General features: G+C 39.5%; 1 protein-coding gene and 1 pseudogene across 1 annotated transcript; both read left to right on the plus strand.

Annotated features, from left to right (window-relative positions):
* Positions 1–520: 520 nt before the first annotated feature.
* LOC132650770 (zinc finger protein 239-like) lies at positions 521–19,276 on the plus strand. The gene is made up of 3 exons (XM_060376092.1): positions 521–942; positions 1,267–1,392; positions 19,069–19,276. Exons 1-3 carry the CDS (start codon positions 521–523, stop codon positions 19,274–19,276), a joined length of 756 nt encoding a protein of 251 aa, XP_060232075.1.
* Positions 19,277–19,349: 73 nt separating this feature from the next.
* On the plus strand, positions 19,350–22,290 carry LOC132650771 (zinc finger protein 431-like; annotated as a pseudogene).
* The last annotated feature ends 2,227 nt before the right edge of the window (positions 22,291–24,517 follow it).

Below are 24,517 nucleotides of genomic sequence, written 5' to 3' on the forward strand. Positions count from 1 at the left end.
AAGATGTGATGATAGAGACCTGCAAGCACCTTACAGCCATAGGTAAGACAGTGAATTTTCTTTCACTATTAAGGTAAAGTGTTGTTATTGTTGTTTGTTTTTATTGATGCTCTTATATAATTTCAATTAGAATCAGGATGATTGAGGTGAAAAATCAGGCATGTTTCTGAGATTTACTGAACACAGTAACAGAAAATTTACCTCTCTTTCAATAATATATCACACACTTTCTGGTACATATTTTAGGCTACAATTGGGAAGACCATAATATGGAAGAACATTATCAACCTTTTAGAAGTTATGGAAGGTAATTATTTCATGAAAGTTGATATAAATATTCCTGTGAAATTAATTTTCAAAGATGATTTATTTATTCATTATTTATACGTCATTCTGCCTGCACTATTTATACATTATTCTACCCAATTTTCTTTGCAGGATTGAAAGAAGACATATTTATGAGAAACACTATGAATGTACACAGTATGGTAAAGCCTTTTCCCAACACAGTGGTATCCTAATGCACAGAAGAACACATACTGGAGAAAAACCCTTTGAATGTAATCAGTGTGGGAAAGGCTTTTCACAGCACGGAAATCTGAAAAGGCATAAAAGAACACATACTGGAGAGAAGCCCTACGAATGTAATCAGTGTGGGAAAGCCTTTTCACAATTGTATAGTATCCACATTCATAAAAGAACACATACTGGAGAGAAACCCTATGAATGTAATCAATGTGGTAAAGCCTTTTCACAATTGAAGACTCTCCACATTCATAAAAGAACACATACTGGAGAGAAACCCTATGAATGTAGTCAATGTGGTAAAGCCTTTTCAAACCTCAATACACTCCAGTTGCATAAAAGAACACATACTGGAGAGAAACCCTACAAATGTACTCAGTGTGGGAGAGGCTTTTCACAACACGGAAATCTGGAAGGGCATAAAAGAACACACACTGGGGAGAAACCCTATGAATGTAATCAATGTGGTAAGGCCTTTGGATTTCATAGTGGTCTTAAGAGGCATGAAAGAATTCATACTGCAAAGAAACCATGGCAAAGTGTTCAGTGTGGTAAATCCTTTTCAAACTCCAGTAGTCTTCAAATACATAAAAGAACACATAGTGGAGAGAAACCCTACAAATGTAATCAGTGTGGGAAAGCCTTTTCACAACACGGACATCTCCAAATGCATAAAAGAACACATACTGGAGAGAAACCATATGAATGTAAGCAGTGTGGGAAAGCCTTTGCACAATGTAGCAATCTCCATAGGCATGAAAGGATTCATACTGGAGTGAAACCTTATGAAGGTAATCAACGTGGTAAACCCTTTTCACAATCCAGTAGTCTTCAAGTACATAAAAGAACACATACTAGAGAGAACCCGTAAGAATGTTATCAGTGTGGGAAAGCCTCTGAACATTGACGTCATCTCCTAAGGCATGAAAGATTTCATACTGGAGTGAAACCCTATGAATATAACTAGTAAAGCCTTTGCATGTCACATTTTTTCAAAGTCATAAAAATAATCATACTCAAGAGAAAACCTTATGAATATATTCACTGTGATGAAGCCTTTGTAAATTTCTATAGGCTTCACTTTCATGAATGAAACATACTGAAGAGAAACCGTATAAATATGTTCATTTTGGTAACTCAAAGCTTTGTGATTTCAAGTATCCTGGAGATGTAATGAAGTGGTCTAATCATCCATCAACTGCATTTCACTACATAGCTTGATGTGATATGAATATATCAGATTGGATTCTGTGAATCCATATGTTTCTCCGAATTATCCATATGTCATTTCATCTTAAAGTTCTGCATTCTATAGGAAATATGTAATATAAATGTTATAGATAAAGTAACAGCAAGGATATTTACTTAAAAAGAAACACTTCTGATGTGTGCATGAAATGATTATGGGCTTTTAGGCCTGGACTGAGATGTACAAAGTGGGAGAGAAGTTTGTTGGATCTCCTTTGTCCATCTAAATATGATAACTGAGGACTGATTGCCAGCTTTGGATACCAAAAACCTTTCCTACAGCTCTGTTTCCCTGATGCTCAAATTAGATTAGTTGAGATATAACATCAATAAAATATTGTCTTCTTTTTAAATTGTAAACATACTATCATATAATAATTGAGGGATTCAGGGCAATTTGAAGGATAAAATTTGTTTGAAAATTAGAGTGTGCACCCAGTTCTTCTAGGTGCTGAGCCATGTATTTAGCCCCATAAACGTGTCATGAATAGCATTTTTAGGTGTGAAAGATTAATTCTAAGTTCATCTTTAACTCAGCCCTGATGACCCAGAAGAAATAGAAGATTGAGAGCATGAAAAGTAACTTAGACTTGGTGCTGAAAGAAGTTTCTAATCCAATATCTTCACAACAATATGGAAGTATCCAAAATGCTCAGGACAGAAACTGACAGTACGTGTGTTTAAAAAGTGCTTGACTATGTGACCAAAGCCACCAGACTGAGTTTATTTCACATAGGCAGCAATGGGAGCCCACAAGGACAAGTGACAGGTGTACCCCTTCTTGAGATTATGCCTAATATAAAGAGAGAAAAATAACTTGTAAACATGAAGACCAACTTTTCAGAAGTGAATTGTATTCTGCTTCCCTGATGCATGCAAACATTCAGTTAGGAGCCCTGAATGGTGAAGACTCCAGATGCTGTGGAGATTGTTGTCAGGGGATCCTGAGATTTAAACAGATTTCATAGAAGGCAAGAGAAATCAGGCATTTACAGAGACCTGTGGAGGAACTATAAGGGAAGGAGATTTGGATGTTAAAGAAAGGATTAAAGTCCTAGCAATTAATTAAAGCAATTAATTATTGGGTTGTACCTGAGGACAAGCAGCCTTCTATTGTATTCTCTGTATCTACTCAGCTGTGGTGGGTTAATTCCCAAGTTCTTCCACTCTTTCCTTCGCTTTTCAGATAGGTGTACATGTCAGTCAGAATACCATGCATGCTGCCACTTGGTCATTTCGAATTGGACTTCAAATCTCCTCAGTCCCAACTCTGTCATCCCTGTAACATCTCTACCTGGCAGGAATAACAATATTCTGAATAAACATTCCTATATCTCCCTTAGGTCTAATAAATCAATGGACTCCATGTAATTCTATTCTACTCTGGAATGTCATCAGTGAATAGAACTATTCCCCTACATGAGATATTTTCTGCTTAATAACATTATGTCATGTGAATACCTTGCAGGAAAGAAATAAGCTGAGAATCAGGAAGGAATTTACAGATGGGAAGTTTTTAATATATGGCCTGTGAGATTACTTAGTTGTGTCCATCACTGGCCTTCTATGTAAACCTATTAAACCTAAAGGATGATTTACTTATCATATGTTGTGCTTCACACCCATGACAAGCTACTGAGGTGCTTCTTTGAAAGCATCCCTCAGTCCCTACCTTCTTCTATGATTGACATACCCTACCACTACCCTTAACTTTCCAGTCCAGTAGAATGGGCTTGCCCTCTCCACGCGGCTCTTCCCTCTAGAGCCAGATTTTTTTTTCTTCTATATGCTTTTCTTCTCTCTGTCTTTCTTTCTGTGTTTCTTCTCTTCCTGTCTTTTTTCTCTCTGTTCTCTCTCCGTCTCTCTACACACACTTCTCTTTGCCTACACTTATGTCTCCTGCATGGGAGCTTCCATAGCTCTATTCCTTAATGTATGAGAACCCTCTGTGAACTGTTTTCAACAAGCCTGCATTTAAATGTTTTATCATGTATTCAATTAGCAAATTTCACCTGTGGGAAGAAAGATAAAGTATAACCTATGTATTCATCAATGCTCAAAATTAGTCACACTGAATAAATATGTTAATATGTTTCCAGTTTTACTTAATAATTTCTGTTTTAATCATTATGTTCTCTTTTTTCCTTAGCCCCCTATCAGAGGACTAGGGAAGGTGCACAGGGGGAAATGGAGAGGATAGGTGGGAATAAGTGGAGATGGAAAGGGATACAGCCAGGATACAAAATGAATAAATTGTGATAAAAAATAATTAAAAATAATTTTATTTTCAAACATTGTTCTCTCTCTCTCTTTTTTTTAGTTAAACGAATAGTCTCTTTATGATTCTCAGGCTCTCCTGGAACTTAGTGTACATACTAGATCTGCTTACTTTGCCTCCCTAGTGTCTAAAGGATATTTGGGTATTGTCTACCTCAATAACATAGTTCTTTCAATGGGATTATTGAGAATGAGTCACTGAGTCCAAATAGTCATGGTAGCTAGGAAACAGGCTCTGGTCCTAACTACAGTAATAGAAAGAAAGTGTTCTTCAATTACAGTTGATTGTCTTGAAATCTTCTTTTTTTAATTTTAAAGACAATTGTTTTTCTTTAGCATTGAGTTTATAATACTCATCATAGTAGATTGGAGTTCTATCATTATGCAACAGATAGTGAAAACCAGCCTCATAGACATAAGTAAGTTCTCAATATAGTTAAGTGTAACTATGTGTTACACTCATCCCAACATTCTATTAAATCACTGAGGTTAAAACCACCTATGCCAGGCATGGTAACACAGGCCTGTAGTCAGGGTGTTCAGAAAGAGGAGGCAGGAACTTCAAGATGTCAATGTATGCAAGGAAACATCCTAGGTCAATGGTCCATATAAGAAAGGGAGTCTGATTGGCTAAAATCAACATCCATAGTCCTCCCTAAAGCTCCAGAATGCCCAGGCCATGCCAGGAACATGTCATGCAAGGAAACATCCTAGCTCAATGATGTAATGGGTGGTCCACAAAACAAAGGGAAACTGATTGGCGAAGATCAATGTGCATAGACCTCCCTACAACTCCAGAACTTCAAGACTATGCCAGCACCATGTGTTACCTAAGGAATTTGCCATCCCTTGCTTGCTAATGTTTTTTCCAAGACAGCTCAAGTCACTTCAGAGTTAGATTCATTTTGGGCATTGAAGATTACACCACTCGTGAAAGTGGAAGAATTGGCCTCAGGCAGTGGTGAGTTCCATATTTATATATCCTATACAAAGGGTTAAGCACACAAACCCTTACCCACACAAGCCAAATAAATGGACTCAGTAAGTTTTTTTTTATGTATATTGGTCCATACTTATTCACACATTCTTTTTTTAGACATTGAAAGGAAAGAATTTGGAATAGGATGGAGAAAGGACAAGAACAGGGGAAATATATTTTAATAAACATCTGTAAAAGTAACTTTAAATAAAAATTGGCTATAGAGGGCATGGGAGTTACTAGCACTGGGTGTTGTTATAGAAGACAGGTTCCATTTCAGGAATCACAATCTAGCTAAGTATACCCTGTAAATGAATCCCCAAAGAATCTGATGTCCTCCTTGGCCTTTGCAAGCATAACACACGGACATGTGAATGCAATAAATCCAAATAAATGAAAGACATACAAAGCTTTAAATTGTGGCTTTCTCAGGGCTGAGGAGATGGCTCCATGTTTAGGAAAACTCACTCAGGACTTCACAAAAGATAATGCTGAATCCTATCTTCCATGGACACAGCCTCCCTGTTCTTCTGACTGAGAGATCCACACACAGACTGGGGGCACTTAGATACCTGTAACACATACATCATCCTAGGCGCTCAACACAGACCCAGGCCCTTTTGGTGCTTGTTCTCTGTCTCTCTCACACACACATATATATTCATACGTGTGCACATCTCCATGAACTTCACCAGCACAGTGTCCTCAACTGGCCCCATAACTCAGAAAATAGAAAATTGTGAGCTCACAGCTCTTTCACCAGGTTGTCCCTCTCACCATATTTTTTTTGAAATGGGGCCATGGGGCTGGAGAGACGTCTCAGTGCTTAAGAGCACTGTCTGCCCTTCACAAGGTCCTGAGTTCAATTTCCAGCAACCACATATGGCTCATAACCATCTGTAAGGAGATGTGGTACCTTCTTCTGGTGTGCTGGCACACATGCACACAGAACATTGTATGTATGTATAAATAAATAAATTAATAAATAGATAGATAGATGATAGATAGATAGATAGATAGATAGATAGATAGATGATAGATAGATAGATAGAGAGGGCCACACTTAGAATTCAGAGGGTGACACACCCCATCCAATGATTCCATTCGCTCTTATTTTTCCTCAGTCAGTTCCATTAGCTGAGCACCAAGCCTTCAGTTACATAAGCATATTGGGCCATCATCATTCAAATCATCATGTAACTTCTAGCCAACTTTTCACAGAGTCTGTTTTCCACTGAACCCTCCTTACCTTGACCTCCATGGCCTTTATTTCTCTTGCCACTCTCTTCCCTCAGTACTTCCTGGAATGCAACATTAAGCTCCAAGTTAAGCATAAAGTGGCTTTTGAAATCTAGATTTCTTATATGTTTCATATTGTTAAAACCAACAATATTCGGATTTTCTGACAATGACAAGCATATTTTGAGCGTACAGATTTTGTTCTTCCTTTCTTCTTTGTTGCTGTCATTAACTCCACTAACCGAAAATGACTCAAGAGATGAATAGGCTCCTTCGGCTGATGCTGGTAAACCCCAAACATTGAGGGAGCTCAGGAAAGAAACTCAGGCTATCAAATGAAGGCACGGATTATGGTGGAACACTGTTTGTTGCTATGTTCTTTTACAAGGTCACTGTCTAGTTCTTTGTAAGTTTTCTTAATCAGCGGAGGCCACATGTTGAGGTAAATTTCGACCATCAGTGCCTGGGGTTTACCACTGAATTCACAACCACTGTAGTCACCCAGAAACATAGCCACAAGTGATTCTCATCTGGGGAACCCCCAGTTGGTACTCCAACAGATCATGCTAAGCTATGTAACATTGATAGCTAAAGCCAACCCAACGAGCACACACAGACAAGGCATAAGAATTTTTAACAATTTAAAACCAGTGTATTAGCCATCTCAATCATCTCAGTAGGAAAACCACAAGCTAACACGGCAAGAATTGAAAAACACAGATATGCCAAGAAATGGGTTACTGACTTTCCCGGAAATGAGATTTTTTTTTTCCCAGATAGAGAGGCATCCATCTCTAGAGTTTTCTCCATACATGGGGCAGATCAGAATAGCCTGCTATGCTTCTCCACTTAATCTCTGGTTTCTACAGATGCAGCCACACAGATGCTTGTAAGATATAAGTGCTGTCTATGACATAGACTGTGTTGCCTGATTTTCAATACTTTATCTTTATCAGGCTGCTTTGCCCGGCCTGAGGATGAGGAGGAGTTCAGTCTTGATATGAATTGATATGTCAGTGGTGGAAAGAGGCTCCCTTTTTAGAGGACAAGGGGAAGGACAAATAAGGTGAGAAGGAGCCACAGGAAGGTGAGGTGGGAAAGGACTGTGATTGGGATGTAAAATGAATATAAAAATTAAAAAGAAATATAAAAAGAAATGTCAACCATAAGTCTTTTCTCTCAAAGAGTGTAAAACTTGTATTTAACATATGGAATTCAAATCTCATCATGTCCACCATCCACCATAATATTCTTCCTTCCCAGGAACATGCCTGAATTCTACGTGATCAATGACCAGGATCATTGACCTTTCTTTCCCTGGAGCAGTGTCTTCCTTCCCCTTCCTCCTTCTTTCCATATGCACCAGTTCATTTCATAGTCACATTGTGAAGGAGATTGTGAGCTCTGACCACAGATTTTGGAGAAAATAACTCAGTCACCACCACATTCCTTAGGATAAAACCAAGTGCATTTGCTATTGAGGAACTGTTCTTCTCCCAACTAGGTAAGTTCCATTTACCAGGCATATCCTCCTGATGAAGAGAAAAGGTAGTCATGTTTGGGCAATTATTTGTAGCAATTCATATTTTAGTCTCAGAAGGTAAGTCAGTTAAGGAACCACCTGAATCATCCTCTGAAGATAAATGCCTCCCACCAGCTTCTATAATGGCCTTGTACCTTGAGAATTCTCCAGGTGGCTAAAAGAACCCCTGGGGTGCATGTCTCTAGACATTACAGTGACTGTGGTCCAAGGAAATCACCAGGGCAACAAGAACCATCTGTGCATTCACCAAAATTAAGAAATGCTATGGAGAACCAAAAAGTACTGCTTTGATAATTGGGTCATCTCAGGGTTGAGACATGTGTTTGATATGATATTTGGGTGCAAGAAATCTCATAAAAAGATATTGAGCAAAATGCAAACCAACATGGGTGAGCCACCAAGGTAGAGAGAGCGCTAGAGAAAAAGAAATTAGAAACAGATAAACTGAAGAGAGATATAATTTCCTGTTAGTGGAGGGCAGCCAACTCCTCCTGCTCTGTGACAGGCTTCTTTCATCTCACCTGCCCTACCCTGACCTGGGAGAGATTGAACACTGCAAGACATCCAACTTAGGTTTCAATCCAGGCTTCAAACTTTGGTTCAAGTCTCTATCCTCTGAGTATGTGTCATTATCTGTAGTTTCCCTCCCTACCAGTCCCCACAGAAAACGATGGCAACATTTAGATAAGATCTGCAGTCAATGGCAGTCTCTTGGGGTGGTTAATTTTTGACTGTCTCCAATGCCATAAGACAATGCTTTCCTGAGGAAAAATGACACATACACACACACAAACTGCCAATATTTTACTGAGGATAAACTATTTCAGAAAGTGTGTTTCCAAGAGTATTAAATTCCAGTTTATATAGAAGGTTTCAGATCCATCTGATCTCAGCCCACAGCATAGTCAACCACAACACAGTGGGGTCAAGAAACCTCTTGTGCCTGAGGACTGAGGAGGTACACTCCCTGGATGACAAGGCTTTGCTTCCACAGTTGCAGTTCCTGTGCTAAGACATATGCACTCCACAGTCTCTGGTTGAGACAATGGAATTCTTTTCTTTATTCCTTGCCTAACTACCCCAACCATAGGAATCTTCTCCTCCTGTACCCAGGCCGAACTAACATGCTTTTATAAAGAAAAGCAAGTCTAATAGTGCACATCTAACCCATGCATTCCACAGGGCCTTGTGCCTTAGGAGAGGTGAACTCACCTTTCCATGAGTTTTGATCCTGTAAAAACACACTGTGATCTTGGAAACATACACAAAGTAGCCAATTCTTTGGAATTCTGGTATCTACTAAAGACCAGCTGAGAAAACCTGCCATATGGTCTGAGCAGAGCTACTGGATTCTTCAACTTCTCCTTTGCTAACAGGTATTGTTGGACTAGTTATATAAGAGCCTTCTGACCATTCTTAAAAGATCTCCATTCTACATCCATAGAGAGAGTCATTGTGTCTGCTGTGTTCATCTGCACTGCCTTTGCAGATAACATTGTGTTTTTCATTTCTTTTTATTCCAGAATCCACAGAGGAAGACATGCCTACTCCAAATTGTGTATCACCTGTTTCCTGTTTTTCTCCCAGGGTTTTCTGATATCTACCAGGTGAAAAGTAGCTGCAGTTTAGCTGACCCCAATGTGAAGTGACAGAACAATCTCATTTTGTTTCCTAAAAGCAATCGCTGTTTAACTGTTGATATCCTTGGTGGCCTTTCTCCGGTGGACAGATTGTTCACTCCACTGCAAGTTGAATATTGAATTGTTCAAACTATCCACCTTGACTCCAGGAGGAGGAGAGGAAGTGCCTCCTGAGTGCTGGAAGACAGAAGGGTAGGCTATTAGACAATAGGCACAGGTCTGCTGAAACACAAATCTCTGCAGATCAAGAAAAGGTGTGTCCCAAGTCATGGATCCAAGGTCCCTGCCCAGAGCACAGGCTTCTCCAGGGTCTGGTTCCTCCCTAAGCCAGGCTCTCATTGCTCTTTGTAATTAGCAAACATGCATTCATTCCTCCTGGTCCAGGAAGCACTATGCTTTGTCTCTTCAGTACACTGTCACCCTAGGGGAGGTGCTCATGTTGCTCAAGACTCACTGGCCAATCAGGACTTCCAGATGAATCCTGTACTCAGAGGAAGAGGAAGGTTCTTCCGGGTGCCAAGTTCGAGGTTTGGTTTGGAAGCCGAGCTGTCTGGAATGGTCGACCTGCTTTGTTCTGAGCTCAGCTGCTCTGTCCTGTGAATGGATTTCAGGCGACTTCCAAAGAGGGAACATGGTGAGTTTGTGGCCGCCGCTCCGAACGTGGTAGAACAGGAGGCTTAACAGGAGGAGCTGGTGTGGTTGGTCCTTCGGGGGCTGGGCAGGAACCCGCAGCCATCAGCTGCTTGTGAGGTCCTTTGTCCTAGCCTTAGTATTGCTGAGCTATCTGAGTCCCACGTGTGAGAAGTGGGATGGACTGTGACCAGACTGGATGTGGCGACCTGGGCACTGTTAAGACTCAAATCCTGGGACAAATTGCTGAGGTGCCTATTTAACAGTTCAGAGCAGAATTAGCTACCAGGTTTGCCCAGCATCCCTGAGTCCCTACCTGGTTACAGGACATGGCTGGCATACACACTGCCCTCTAGCCCAGGGCTCGGGCCCTTAACCCAGCTGCCCTTCTTTCTGTTCTTTATCCAATTTGGTTACCTGATCTGTTTCATCTATGATTTACTGTCGTAGTCTCATGGTTTGGTGTGCCCCTCTCCTCTCCTCCCTGTCCTCCCATGGCTCAAGGTTGTGTTCACTTTGGGCTCTCCCGGATGTTCAGGCCTGTGATGTGCCTTTCTATCTATAATAAACTTTCTCCCCACCATACCTAGGAAGAGTCATGTTACTTATTTTTTATTTTTTCATTCCCCTCCCATTTGCCACTACTTTCTTTCAAATTCATAGCCTCTTTCAGCTTCAGTTGTTGTTACTGTTTGCGTTTGACTGAGGCTTGCAGCAAGAATTATCAGCTGTGATGTAAAAATGGCTGCATTGGACAGTGATAGGGTAATGAAATGTATACATGCAGGACTCTGTACCCATGGAGAGTGGAACATTTTACTAAACTAATTCTTTACCAGGCTCTGTCTGTTCCTAGAATGGAAGGGCAGCGCTGAGATGGATGGTGCTGTCTGAGTCCCCTGATCTCTCATCCTCCTCCAGTAGAAGCAAAAGTGTTGCTTTGGAATGAAATGAGCAGGGAAGCCACAATTTAAGCTATGGAAAGAAAACACAAAATGTGACATGAGTTTATGTTTTTCAATAAGGATTTATATTTCATATTGCTGAGAGCAAAACTGTAGGCTTTCCTTTTTCAAAAACCTACTTTATTTACGGTTCTTAAATGCCTCTACCTCCCTTCCACCCCACTGCTCTAGACAGGAGAGAAACAGGTTAGTACAAACAAGGAGCTTGTATCTCTACAGCTACTTAATGCTGGTTAGCGTCATTGACTTCTTTAGGGCATTACCAGTCTCTGTCATCTGGATTCCAGAAGTCCACTCAAACAGCAAATGGAACTATTTTATTAAAACTGTTTTATTTATTCATTTCTAAAACTCTACCTCTCTTCCAAACCTTATTCCTTGCAACACCCCAGCTAGGTAAAAGAGAACAAAATCGAGAAGGGAAAGAGTTATAGGTCTCTTTAAGCTGCTCTGTCAGGTTTAGGGAGGCCAGGATCTTTGGGGCAATGCCTGTTAGTCACCAATATATCCAGCAGTCCAACAAACCAGCAGTGACAAACAGAGTAGCAGTGTGGGTGAACAGCATCAGGAAGAGCAGCAGCTTCTTCCTTCTTCAAAGACCCCAGGCACCCTCATGGCTCTGGCATGTGTACCCTCTTCAGAAGACTCAGAATTAAACTATGTGCAGGTGGCAAAACCTCAGGCCTCCTAGAGACAATCATAAGTAACAGCTGTGGGCAAACTGAAGCAGCCTTGTGCTCCACACCTGGGGTTAAAAGAAAAACACATTCATATAATATGAGTGGGATTTTAAAGAAACAAAAAATTCTTAATACAGTTTCTGATTTTGTGATTTGATATATTCTCTCTCTCTTTCAGTTAGTTTTGACTAGAGTTTGTCTGTCTTGTTGATTTTTCTCAAAAACCCAAAACTTTATTTCAAGGATTCTTTCTCTTCTTTTTATTTTTTACCTAAAATTGATAATTTCTTGATGTCTACACCTTTTGTGTGATTACATATTTTTGTTCTAGTCTTTTCACATCTGCACTTACCTTGATGGTATGAATCCTCTTTAATATCTTTATGTAGACACTTTGTGCTATGAAGTTTCCTCTTAGCATCATTTTTCATTCCTCATTATATTCTATGAGTTTTCATGTGATATATATTCGTTTTCATTGAATTTTATATTCTTTAAATTTTTTTTTTGTTTGAAACCATTTTTTTCACTTAGTTGAAGGTTATTCACTTTCCATGAGTTTGTAAGCTTTGTGTACTTTCTGATGCTATATATACATCCAGCTTTAAGCCATGGTGGTTTGATAGGATACAGGATGTTATTTCAATTTGCTCTTAGGACTTGCATTGTGTCTGAGTATGTGGTCAATTATAGAGGATGTTTCATGTAATGATGAGAAGATATATTCCTTTATGTTTCTGTAAAAAGTTTTGTAATTTTCAGATAGTTAGTCCCAGCTGTGATAATATAGCTGAGCTCAGGTGGTGACATATTGCCTGACTCTTCTTGAATCTATTCCTAAACTGGTGTCTAGGCATCTTGGTTTGGGGCAATTATAGGACCAAGTGCTGATTTGATGTGTGGGAGTTTTGTTCTTGGGGTTCTGTTAGCACTCTGAAGTTTCAGAAAGTGTGTTGGATGAGTGTTGCTATTTTAATGACCTGCTTGGCTAGTGTATTCATGGTGTTATGTTTGCTGGATGGTATGGAGGGAAAAGAGCCACATGTGTTCAGTTGGAGCACTAGGGAAGATTCTTAGAATTGGGTTTGTAATAACAACGATATTGGGGAAGATCCCCAGTATACTGCTTTAGTCTCCATGCAAGCATGGCCTAGCATATGCTATTGTACTGATCCAAATCCACACTTATGTTTTAATATTTGCCAGAGATTATATTCTTATTCTCAGGATGTCATGTATTCATGACATTAATACTGCCTGAGAATTCTGCGTCATTGGATTGCAGGTGTGTGACATTCTTCCTACCTCTTGTGTTTCTTTTGAATATTTAAATGAGGTAATATCAGTAGTATTTTGCCTGTATGTGTGACTATGAAACTCTTTTGTACCTGGTCCTCACAATAGTCAGAAGATGGCCTCCGAACTTCAGAATTTGGTGGAATGTGTAGTTGTGAGCCTCCATGTAAGCACTGGCAATTGAGCCCAGTTATATCCAGACCAACAAGAGCTTTTCATTGCTGATCCACCTCAACTGCCTTATGTTGCTCATTAATGAACAACTATTCCAGTACTAATGTTTTCACCTGTGCATTTGTACCTGTTTGAACACTCATTCCCTTGTAGTAAGTTCTCATTCATATTAGAGTTTAAACTGGGACACGTCAGGTTTCTGGAAGATAGATACAGAACTGTATTGAGTATATAATTCTTTGTAGGAACTTCAGAAATACCATGGAGTTCTTTGAATCTTTCTTAATTAAATGATTTTTTGCAGCGATAAAGGCCTTAACTCTACCTCAACTGGATATCATGAAATTTGTTTTGGTGCGAGACAGGCTTCCAGCTAAATGAGATACACATACCTCTGCTTCCTGACAACTGAAATTAAAGTCATGAGCCAATACATCCTGCTTGTCCATAATTATTGTAGTAGTAATTGTGCATAAAATTTCTGTGATCTGCGGTCTGTACTGTTCATCAACATCCTTGACTTGCTTACTTTATGTCTGTTAATTGACATTTCTCTTGGAAGGCTATATTCTATTCAAAAGGTGCAGAAATGAGATGAACCTCCTCATTTAGTTTACTTCTAAAATGACCAGGTGAGTACATCAGAAATTCTCTGTCAGGAGATAACTCAGGGAAGATCCAGAATTATATGAATATATTGTCGATGAAGTATACTTTTACATTGTTGCCACTATTGTGCTTTCTCTTATACCCATGTTTGGGATAATTTAGAATTCTATTACCATTGATGATGTGAATGTGTACTTCACTCGGGAAGAGTGGGCTTTGCTGGATCCTTCCCAGAAGAATCTCTACAAAGATGTGATGATAGAGACCTACCAGCACCTTACAGCCATAGGTAAGACAGTGAATTTTCTTTCACTATTTGGTTAAAGTGGACATCTGCTATTGATTTTTCTCAATCATGCTCTTATGTAATTTCAATTGGAATGAGGAAGAGTAAATCAATCATGTTTCTAAGGTCACTGAAGAGAGAAAGTTAAATTTTCCCTAATTTTCAATAAAATATCAACTCTTTCTGGTATATATTTTAGGCTACAATTGGGAAGACCATAATATTGAAGAACAGTGTCAACGTTCTAGAAGTTATGTAAGGTAATTATCTCATGGAAGCTAATATAAATATGCCTGTGAAAAATTTTCAATGTGTCCCAGGAGTTTTAAAGGAAAGTAATAGTGTAAAGATCCAATATTCTAGAGTATTAAGGCATATTAAATTCTCCCAAACTCATGTTCCTCAATGTGAGCTATCTTCCTTATGTTTTCAAGGAATTTTGATATGAATGAAGGCAGTGAAACCTTTGCTAAACAGATATTACTGTAAAAAGGACTTTTATTCAACCCAGAAATCATGGTCTCCAAAGATTACTGCGCCTCTGTCTGCTACCCTAGGCCTGGGCAGGGCAGATTCTAGGTTTCATACAACCTACCTTAGGCCTAGGAGTTTTTTGGCTTCTGAGAATTACTGCTCAATAGACACACCCTATCTTGTTCTTTCTGAGCTCATAGATGGCTGATACATTTCAGCTTTTCTGTCTCAAACTCCTCTCATAGCTTCCTTATTAAATCTGGCTTTTCTGCTGTCACCTAATTGCTTTGTATAGTCTCAAACTAACTCCATCTGTCTTTTTCAATCTTCAGGTCTTTTTTATTCTCTGGCTCATTTGATCTTGACCTCAGTTCTCTCCTTCCAACCTGTCTTTCTATTACTGTCCCAGTAAAACTCCCTCCATCTTCATGTAGTACCCCTTAAGAAGCTCATTTCCATTCTTGTCTCGTGAGAGATGCATGTATCATATTCTGCCAAATATTTTTTTGATTCTGTCAGCTTTTCTGCCACTACTTTTTCTTCTAACTGATTTAGTGTGTCTGGTTTTATGTTGAGGTCTTTGATATACTTGGACTTTAGTTTTGTACAGAGTGGGTAGTAGGGATCTATTTGCATTTTCCCACAGGTAGATATCCAGTTAGACCAGCACCATTTGTTGAAGGTGCTTGCATTTTTTACATTGTATGCTTTTGGATTCTTTGTCAAAAATCAAGTGACTCTAGGTGTGTGTTTTTTTTTTCTGAGTCCTTTATTTGGTTCCATTGATCCACCATTCTGTGCTTATGCCAATACCATGTAGGTTTTATTACTATGGCTATGTCGTATAGCTTGAGAACAGGGATAGATATACCTACAGACAAACTGTTGTTGTACTGGATCGTTTGGGCAATTTCGTTTTTTTTTTCTTTTTCCATATGTAGTTGACAATTGTTCTTTGCAGGTCTGCAAGATTTATGTTGCTATTTTGAAGGGAATTGCATTGAATCTGTAGATTGCTTTTGGCAGGATGGCCATTTTCACTATGTTAATCCTATGGATCCATAAGCATGAGAGATCTTTCCATCTTGTGATATCTTCAATTTCTTTCTTCAGGAACTTGAAGCTTTTTCAAAGAGGTCTTTCACTTGCTTGTTTAGAGTCACACCAAGGTACTTTTTTATTTGTCGCTATTGTAAAGGGTGTTGTTTCACTAATTTCTCAACCCTTTTGTCTTTGGTATACAGGAGGGCTTCTGATTATTTTTCATTTATTTTGGATCCAGCCACTTTGTTGAAGGAGTTTTTCAGCTGAAGGAGTTCTCTGGTTGAATTTTTGGGGTCACTCATGTATACTATCATATCATCTGTGATTAGTGATACTTTGACCTCTTCCTTTCTTATTTGTATCCCCTTCTCTCCTTTAGTTGTCTTATTGCTGTAGCTAGGACTTCAAGTACTGTGTTGAAGAGATATGGAGAGAGTGGGCAGCCTTGCCTTCTCCCTGTTTGCAGTAGGATTGATTGAAGTTTCTCTGCCTTTAGTTTGATGTTGGCTATAGGCCTGCTGTATATTGTCTTCACTATGTTTACGTATGGGCCTGTATCCCTGATCTCTCCAACAGTTTAAATTTGAATGGGTGTTGGATTTTTGTCAAATACTTTTTCGGCATCTAAGGAGATGATCAGGTGGTTTTTCTTCTTCATTTTGTTTATATGTAGATTACATTTTGACTATGATGTGATTTGAGTTTCTATCCTGGCCCTGTCTATTGGTGTCCAGTAGGCCTCTTTTGTGGTAATGGACATCTCTTTCTTTAAGTTGGGAACATTTTCTTCCATGATTTTCTGGAAAACATTTTCAGGACCTCGGAGCCTGGAATCTTCTTTTCCATCTATTCCTATTATTCTTAGATTTTTTCTTTTTTTATTCTTTATTAATTAAACTTTTTCCCTTTTTTATTCCCCCTGTGGTTCCCTCACTCCTCCTGTCCCAATCCCTCTCTTCCTTCACCCTCTGCATGCATGCTCCTCCCCAAGTCCACTGATAGGGGAGGTCTTCTTTTCCTTCCTTCTGATCCTAGTCAATTAGGTCTCATAAGGAGTGGCTGCATTGTCATCTTCTGTGGCCTGGTAATGATGCTTCCCCCTTTGGAGGAGGTAATTAAAGAGCAGGCCAATCAGTTCATGTCAGAGACATCCCTATTCCTATTTCAATGGAACAAACTTGGATACTGAACTACCATTGGGCACATCTGTGCAGGAGTCTTAGGTTATCTCCATGCACAGTCCTTGGTTCGATTATCAGTTTCAGGAAAGACCCCTGTGCTCAGATTTTTTGTTCTGTTGCTCTCCTTATGGAGTTCCTGTCCTCTCCAAATCTTACTGTTTCTCACTTTTTTCCTAAGATTCCCTGCACTGTGCCCAAAGGTTGCCCATTAGTCTCAGCATCTGCATTGATAGTCTGCAGGGCAGAGTCTTTCAGAGGTCCTCTATGTCAGGCTCCTGACTTGTTCCCTCTTTTCTCCTTCTTCTGATGTCCATCCTCTTTGTCTTTCTGGATAGGAATTGAGCAGTTTAGGAAGAGTCTTCCCTCTGGATTATTTTCTTTAGGTGTATAGATTTTAGTAGGTTTATCCTATATTATATGTCTGTATGAGTGAGTATATACCGTGTGCATCTTTTTCCTTCTGGGATAGCTCAGTTGGGATGATCTTTTCCCGATCCCACCATTTACCTGCATTTATTATGATTTCCTTGTTTCTTATTGCTGAGTAATAGTCTACTTTATATTACCTCTTTTGTGCTTCCATTCCTCCACTGAGGGGCATCGGGGCTGTTTCCAGCTTCTGGCTATTACAAATAAGGCTGCTACCAACATTGTTTAGCAAATGTCCTTATTGTGTACTTGAGCCTGTTTTGAATATGTGCCTAGGAGTGGTGTATCTGGATCTTGAGGAAGCGCTATTCCTAGTTGTCTGAGAAAGTGCCAGATTGCTCTCCAGAGTGGTTGTACAAGTTTACATTCCCACCAGCAGTGGAGGCGGGTTCCCCTTTCTCCACAACCTCTCCAGCATGTGTTGTCTCTTGAGGTTTTTATCTTAGCCACTCTGATATGTGTAAGGTGAAATCTTAAGGTCGTTTTGATATGTATTTCCCTGATGGCTAATGAGGTTGAGCATTTCTTTAAGTGTTGCTCTGCCATTCGATATTCCTCTATTGAGAATTCTCTGTTTAGCTCTGTACACCAATTTTAATTGGATTACTTGATTTTTTTGCTGCTTAACTTCCTTAGTTCTTTATATAGATTTTGTCTTCTCAGAGTATCCTTGATTTCTTAGAATGATTGTGTTTTCAACTTTTCTGATTTTGCTTTTTCTTTGAGAGAAGTTTAAGTTGCTGCAAGTGTATCTGAAGTACCTGAGATTCTCTCTTCCATCTCATGGATTCTATTGGTGATGCTTACTTTTGTGGTTCCTGATGTTTTCTATAAGTTCTCCAGCTCCAGGAGTTTCTCTGTTTGTGTTTTTGTTATTGGTTTTAATTCTGTTTTCACACCTTGCACCATTTCCTTCATCTGTTTGAATGTGGATTTCTGTCTTTCTGTGATGGGCTCTATTTTTTGCTGGTGTCCTCTCTATATGGCACTAATTGTGCCTCTACTTGTGCCTCTCTTCATTTGGCTATGTTTGCCTGTATTTCTTTAAGAGCTTTCGTCATTTCCTCTTTATTTCCCTCCATTTGTGTGGTTATCCAGTGATAAATGGATAAGTATAGCTTCAAAATAATTTTCCTGTGTTTCTGATGAATTAGAGTATCCATTCATTTGGGGGGGGGGGTTGCTGGTGAAGCCATGATGTCCTGATTTTTGTTGGATGTGTTCCTAAACTGACCACTGGCCACCTGCCTATCTGTACTCTTCACTTTTTGTTCTTGAAGTCTGTAGTTCAGACTGGTTTCATCTTTCTCTGGTATATGGAGTATTCATCAGGAAGATGGGAGAGGTCCACAGGTTTGAGTGTGTGTGTTGGAAAATCCACAAGCATAGAAGCACAAATGTGTGTGAGCAAGCTTGTGCATGGAAGTGTGCCTTGAAGGACAGTGTGTTAAAGAGTGTAAATGCCTGGAATATGGTGCTGGGGATAGTGCAGGCACAAGTGTGGTTGTTTACGCTGCCAGAGTTGGCAGACACAATGTACATACGCAGATTCCCCAAATATCTCAGTATTCTACAGGCTACTGGTATTGAGCTCTGCATTGTCTCCAGGAGTTCTTTGCCTGGAGTCCACTGGTAAATCTGCAGAACAGGGGCTTCCATGTTGAGAACACTGTCCCAAGAATACCAACGTTGTCCACAGTGGGTATGTGGGTGGGAGGGATCTGATGTCTGGCTGATAGAGTAGAGGGACCCTGGATCTGGGGCTCTGCAGGCACTCATTTGAAGGCATGCTCAGAGCTCTTTGGTCTAATCAGAGAACACAGGTTTTCCCCCTGTTTTCTACTCCCAGATTGGGCAAATCTGGATGTAGGAGCTCTTTCAGCTCAGTGGTGCTGCAGCTGCAAAACTTGGAAGCTGGTAAAACAGTCCACTGGGGGAGTCCAGCCACAGCTGCAGAAGTGGGAGGCAGGTACAGATGTCTTATGGGAAGCGTTGTGGAGACCCTGCAGCAGTCTGCAGTCCTGGGTGACCTGTACAGCCAGCTGCCCTCCAGTTAGGGTCTGGGAAGCTGGTACAGTCACTGGCTGGGAGGCCCTGAAGGGCCAATACAGTTGCTTGTGGACCTGGGACATGGAAGGCTGGTATAGCCAGCAGCTGCCACTGAGGACTTAGGAGGCCTGCCCCTGCTGACTTAGTCAGGAAGCAGGGAGTGTTCTGCTAGGAGCTGCGGGGTACTGTGGGCTGCCTCGGCTAAGGAGAAGGGAGACCTGACAAGGGAAAGTGCAGAGGGATCGAATGTTCCCACTCTCAGTCCCCAGAGGAGTCCTTGGATGACATGGATCTAAATGGTCTCAGCTCATGTGTTGTCCCCTCTTGCCAAGGAAGCCGCAATGTAGATGTTCTGGCTTTAGCTGCCTCTCCACTCACCAATTTCAGAGTTTCAGATCCTCGGCCTCTCAGATATGATGTACTCTGGTTGCCACCATCTTGGATCCCCCATTGTTCTTTTTTAAATAACTATTTTTTGTCAAGTGTGATACAACTCACGTGAGCATACGGATATGGAAAATAGAAACATACCTCTCTTTCCCAGAACAAGTAGAAGATGTGTAGTAGTCCTTATTTTGTGCAAATTTTCTGAATGTGGTACAAATTTATATTTAATTTATTAATCATCATTCATAAATAAATTATTAATGAAATATTAAAGAGCATTCATTGTCTCCCCAGTAGCAGTGATGATCTTGTAGGTCTCCATCATTACATCTGTGTAGAGGTACTTTTGGGAAGTATTCACCAAAGCTCACTTTTCCTGAGTGGGCTTTTTCCTGATGTATATTATCATAAGTTATTGCATTCTAAATTTCACTATACCCGTGTACAATAAAACACATGATAGTGACCACAGTATAAATTAATATTTGTTCATGTTTTCATATATTCATTATTAATAACAAATAAATCATGAACTTGTATCACATTCACAAAGTCTAGTCTGAGTAGGGGATTTTTAATAATTAAACTAATTACTTAATTAGTTTTCCAAACTCATTGAAAATAAAGTCAAATAAATCACACTACAAAAAATCACTATGATTACAAGCCCTCTGGAAATTGTTGTGTTTATGATGGTTCACTTTACAAAATCAGTATGACCACAACTAAATGAATGCATTCACTGTGATAAAGCTGAGTTCTTCTAGGTCTTTTTAAATATGTGATGAACCACTTATGGAAAAATGATGCTATAAGTGAGGCATGTAATAAAGTTTCTCCCGATCAATGGTATCTTGTAGGGTACAAAACACCCACAATCAAGGGGGAAACTATGAATGTAAACAAAGGGATAAAATGTAAATATGAACCTTTATTTTACAGTTATGCCAAATTGCAACCTTAATTTACACTGACAAATAGATCATCATTGTAATGATTATGGTAAAGCTTACACATATCCTAATTATCTTTGCAGGAATGAAAGAACACATGTTTATGGGAAACCCTATGAAAGTAACCAGTGTGGTAAAGCCTTCACACATCACACTGATCTTCAAAGGCATAAAAGGAATCAGAGTGGAGAGAAACCATGCGAATATAATCAATGTGGTAAAGGCTTTTTGCAACACAGTAAACTCCACCTACACAGAAAAACACATGCTGGAGAGAAACCCTATGAATGGAATGAGGGTGAGAAAATCTTTTCCCAACATGGAAATCTCCAAATGCATAAAAGAACACAAACAGGAGTGAAACCATACCAATGTAATCAATGTGATAAAGCCTTTGTATGTTGCAGTGATCTCCGAAAGCCTGAAAGTACTCATACTGGAAAGCAGTCCTGTGACTATAATCATTGTTGTCAAGCCTTTTCACAACAGGGTATTCTCCAAATGCATAAAAGAACACATACTAGAGAGAAACTTTATGAATGTAACCAAAGTAGTAATGCCTTCTCATGCCCCAGTAGTCTCCAAAGGCATAAAAGAACACATACTGGAGAGAAACCCTACAAATGTAATGAGTGTGGTAAAGCCTTTTCACACCACAGTAATCTCCAGGTGCATAAAAGAACACATACTGGAGAGAAACCCTACAAATGCATTCAGTGCGGGAAAGCCTTTTCAAACACTAGTATTCTCCAGGTGCACAAAGGAACACATACTGGAGAGAAACCCTATGGATGTAATCAGTGTGGTAAAGCCTTTTCACAACCTAGTGGTCTCCATGTGCATAAAAGAACACATACTGGAGAGAAACCCTACAAATGTAATCAGTGTGGTAAAGCCTTTTCTCAACCTAGTGGTTTCCATGTGCATAAAAGAACACATACTGGAGAGAAACCCTACAAATGTAATCAGTGTGGGAAAGCCTTTTCACAACCCAGTAGTCTCAAAAAGCATAAAAGAACACATACTGGAGAGAAACCCTACAAATGTAATCAGTGTGGGAAAGCCTTTTCACAACCCAGTAGTCTCCAAAGGCATAAAAGAACACATACTGGAGAGAAACCTTACAAATGTAGTGAGTGTGGTAAAGCCTTTTCACACCCCAGTACTCTCCATGTGCATAAAAGAACACATACTGGAGAGAAACCCTACAAATGCAATCAGTGTGATAAAGCCTTTTTACACCCCGGTAGTCTCCATGTGCATAAAAGAACACATACTGGAGAGAAACCCTATGGATGTAATCAGTGTGGGAAAGCCTTTTCACACTACAGTAATCTTCAGGTGCATAAAAGAACACATACTGGAGAGAAACCCTATGAATGTAATCAATGTGATACAGCCTTTGCAAGTTGTAGTGGTCTCCAGAGGCATAAAAGAATTCATACTTCAGAGAAACCCTAGGAATGTACTCAATGTGGTAAAGCATTTGAATATTGCTGTGATCTCCAAAAGCTTGAAAGATTTCATACTGGAGTGAAACTCTCTGAATATTACCAGTAAAGCCTTTGCATGTCACATTTTTTTTTCAAAGCCAGGAATAAAATCCTACTAGAGAGAAAACCTTATGAATGTATTTAGTATGATAAAATCTTTGTTCATTTCTATAGGCTTCACTTTCATGAATGATTGATACTGAAAAGAAAGCTGATGAATGTGGTATAATTAGCAATTGACTGCATCTCACTACATAGCATGATGTGATATAAATATGTATATATAATTTGATGTTCCATGATTCTGTATGTTTCTGCTAATTATCCGTTTGTCATTTCATCTTGAAGTACTATGTTCTATAGGAAATATGTAAAAAAAGGTTCTAGATAATGTAACAGCAAGGATAATTACTAAAATAGAACCACTTCTGGTGTGTGTGTTTAAGGTTCATGGGGTTTGAGGCCATGGCAGATATGTACAGAGTGGGACACAACTTTGTCCCATCTCCTTTGGCCATCTAAATATGATGATTGAGGTCTGGTTGCCCGCTTTAGACAACCTGAGGACAAGCTGCCTCCTACTGTATTCTCTGTATCTACTCAGCTATGGTGAGTCAATTCTCCAGTTCTTCCCCTCTTCTTTTGTCTTCTCAGACATGTGTACTTGTTAGTCAGAATACCAAGCAGGCCACTATTAGGCTCTCAAATAGGAGTTTAAATCTCCTCAGTCCCCACTCTGTCATCCCTGTAATCTCTCTGCCTAGCAGGAATAAGGATATTCTGAATAAACATTCCTATATCTCCCTTGGGTGAATATCTAGTCAATCAATGAACTCCATGAAATTCTGATCTCCTCTGAAATGTCATTGTTCAAAAGACCTATTCCTGTAGATGAGGTATTTTCTGCTCAATAACATTATGTCATTCTTTGAATACCTTGCAGGAGAGACATAAGCTGAGCATGGAGGAGAAATTTACAGATGGGAAGTTTTTAATACATGGCTTGGTTATATTACTGAGTTGTGTATCTCTTACCTGCTGTCTAAACATATTAAACCTAAAGGGTGAATTAGGTACAATATGTTGTACTTCACACCTGAGAAAAGCTGCTGAGGTGCCTTTTTGACAGAAGGGGATCTGGCTTCCAGGTTCTCCCAGCATCCCTCAGTCCCTACCTTCTAAAAGGCATGATTGCCATACTCAACCACTACCGTTAACTTTCCAGTCCTGTAGAATAGGCTTCAGCTCTCCCAGAGGCTCTTCCCCATATAGCTAGATATTTTGTTTTCTTCTATATGCTTTTCTTCTCTCACTCTTCCTTTCTTTGTTTCTTTTCTGCTTTCTGTTTACTCTCTGTGTGTTCTCTCTCTATTTCTTTTGCTCCTTCTGACTCTCTTTCTCTCTACACATACTTCACTTGCCACACTTATGTTTTCTGCATGAGAGCTTCCCTGCAGTTCCTTTGGAACTGCGAAGCCTCTGAGAACTGTTTGTGATAAGCCTGTGTTTAAATGCTTCATCATGTCTTCAATTAGCAAATTTCACCTGTGGGAAGAAAGATAAAGTGAAACCTTATATATTCATCACTGGACAAAATTAGTCACAATGAAGAAATATGTTAATATGTTTCCAGTTTTCATTAATAATTTGTGTTTTAACCATTTTTTTTTCTTTTTTCCCTAGCTCCTTATCAGTGAAGTAGGGAAAGTGCATATGGGAAGTTGGAAAGTGGGTGAGAATGGGTGGTTTGGAAGGGGATACAGGCAGGACACAAAATGAATAAATTGTAATAAATAAGTAATTAAAGATGATTTCATTTTCAATCATTGATTTCTTTTTTTTTTAATTTAAAAGAATAGTCTCAACATGAATCTCAGGCCTACATGGAACTTAGTATACATACTAGATCTGCTTACCTTGCCTTCCTAGTGCCTGCAGTATAGTTGGGTACGGTCTTCCTCAGTAACTGAGTTCTTTCAATGTTCTTATAGAGAATGAATCGCTGAGTTCAAATGGTCATGGTAGGCAGGACACAGGCTCTGGTCTTAACTCCAGTAAGAGAGAAAAAAAATCTTTCTTCAGTTACAGTTGTTTGGCTTAAAATCCTCTCCTATAATTATAAAGAAAAATATTTTTTTCTTTAACATTGAGTTTTTTATCACTCATCATAGTAAATCGGAGTTCTGTCCTTAGTCAACATATAGTGAACAGTTGCCTCACAGACATAAGTATGTATACCTATGTGTCAACACTCATTACACTCATCTCAACATTCTACTAAGTCACTGAGGTTGAAACCACCTAAGCCAGGCTTGGTAACACAGGCCTATAGTCATGGTGTTTAGAAAGAGGAGGCAGGAACTTGAAGATTTCAATGTCATCCTAGCAAATATCCAAGGTCAATGATATAATGGGA

Source organism: Meriones unguiculatus, assembly GCF_030254825.1.
Source record: "Meriones unguiculatus strain TT.TT164.6M chromosome 13 unlocalized genomic scaffold, Bangor_MerUng_6.1 Chr13_unordered_Scaffold_33, whole genome shotgun sequence".
Lineage (NCBI taxonomy): Eukaryota > Metazoa > Chordata > Mammalia > Rodentia > Muridae > Meriones > Meriones unguiculatus.

What these genes read in the sequence shown, in the direction of transcription:
- LOC132650770 (XM_060376092.1), top strand. Translation starts at nt 521, where the DNA reads ATGCACAGAAGAACACATACTGGAGAAAAACCCTTTGAATGTAATCAG. An exon ending in CAACACGGAAATCTGGAAGG is followed by an intron (nt 943 to 1,266) that starts GCATAAAAGAAC and finishes TGCACAATGTAG; the next exon opens with CAATCTCCATAGGCATGAAA. An exon ending in ACACATACTAGAGAGAACCC is followed by an intron (nt 1,393 to 19,068) that starts GTAAGAATGTTA and finishes TTCTACTCCCAG; the next exon opens with ATTGGGCAAATCTGGATGTA.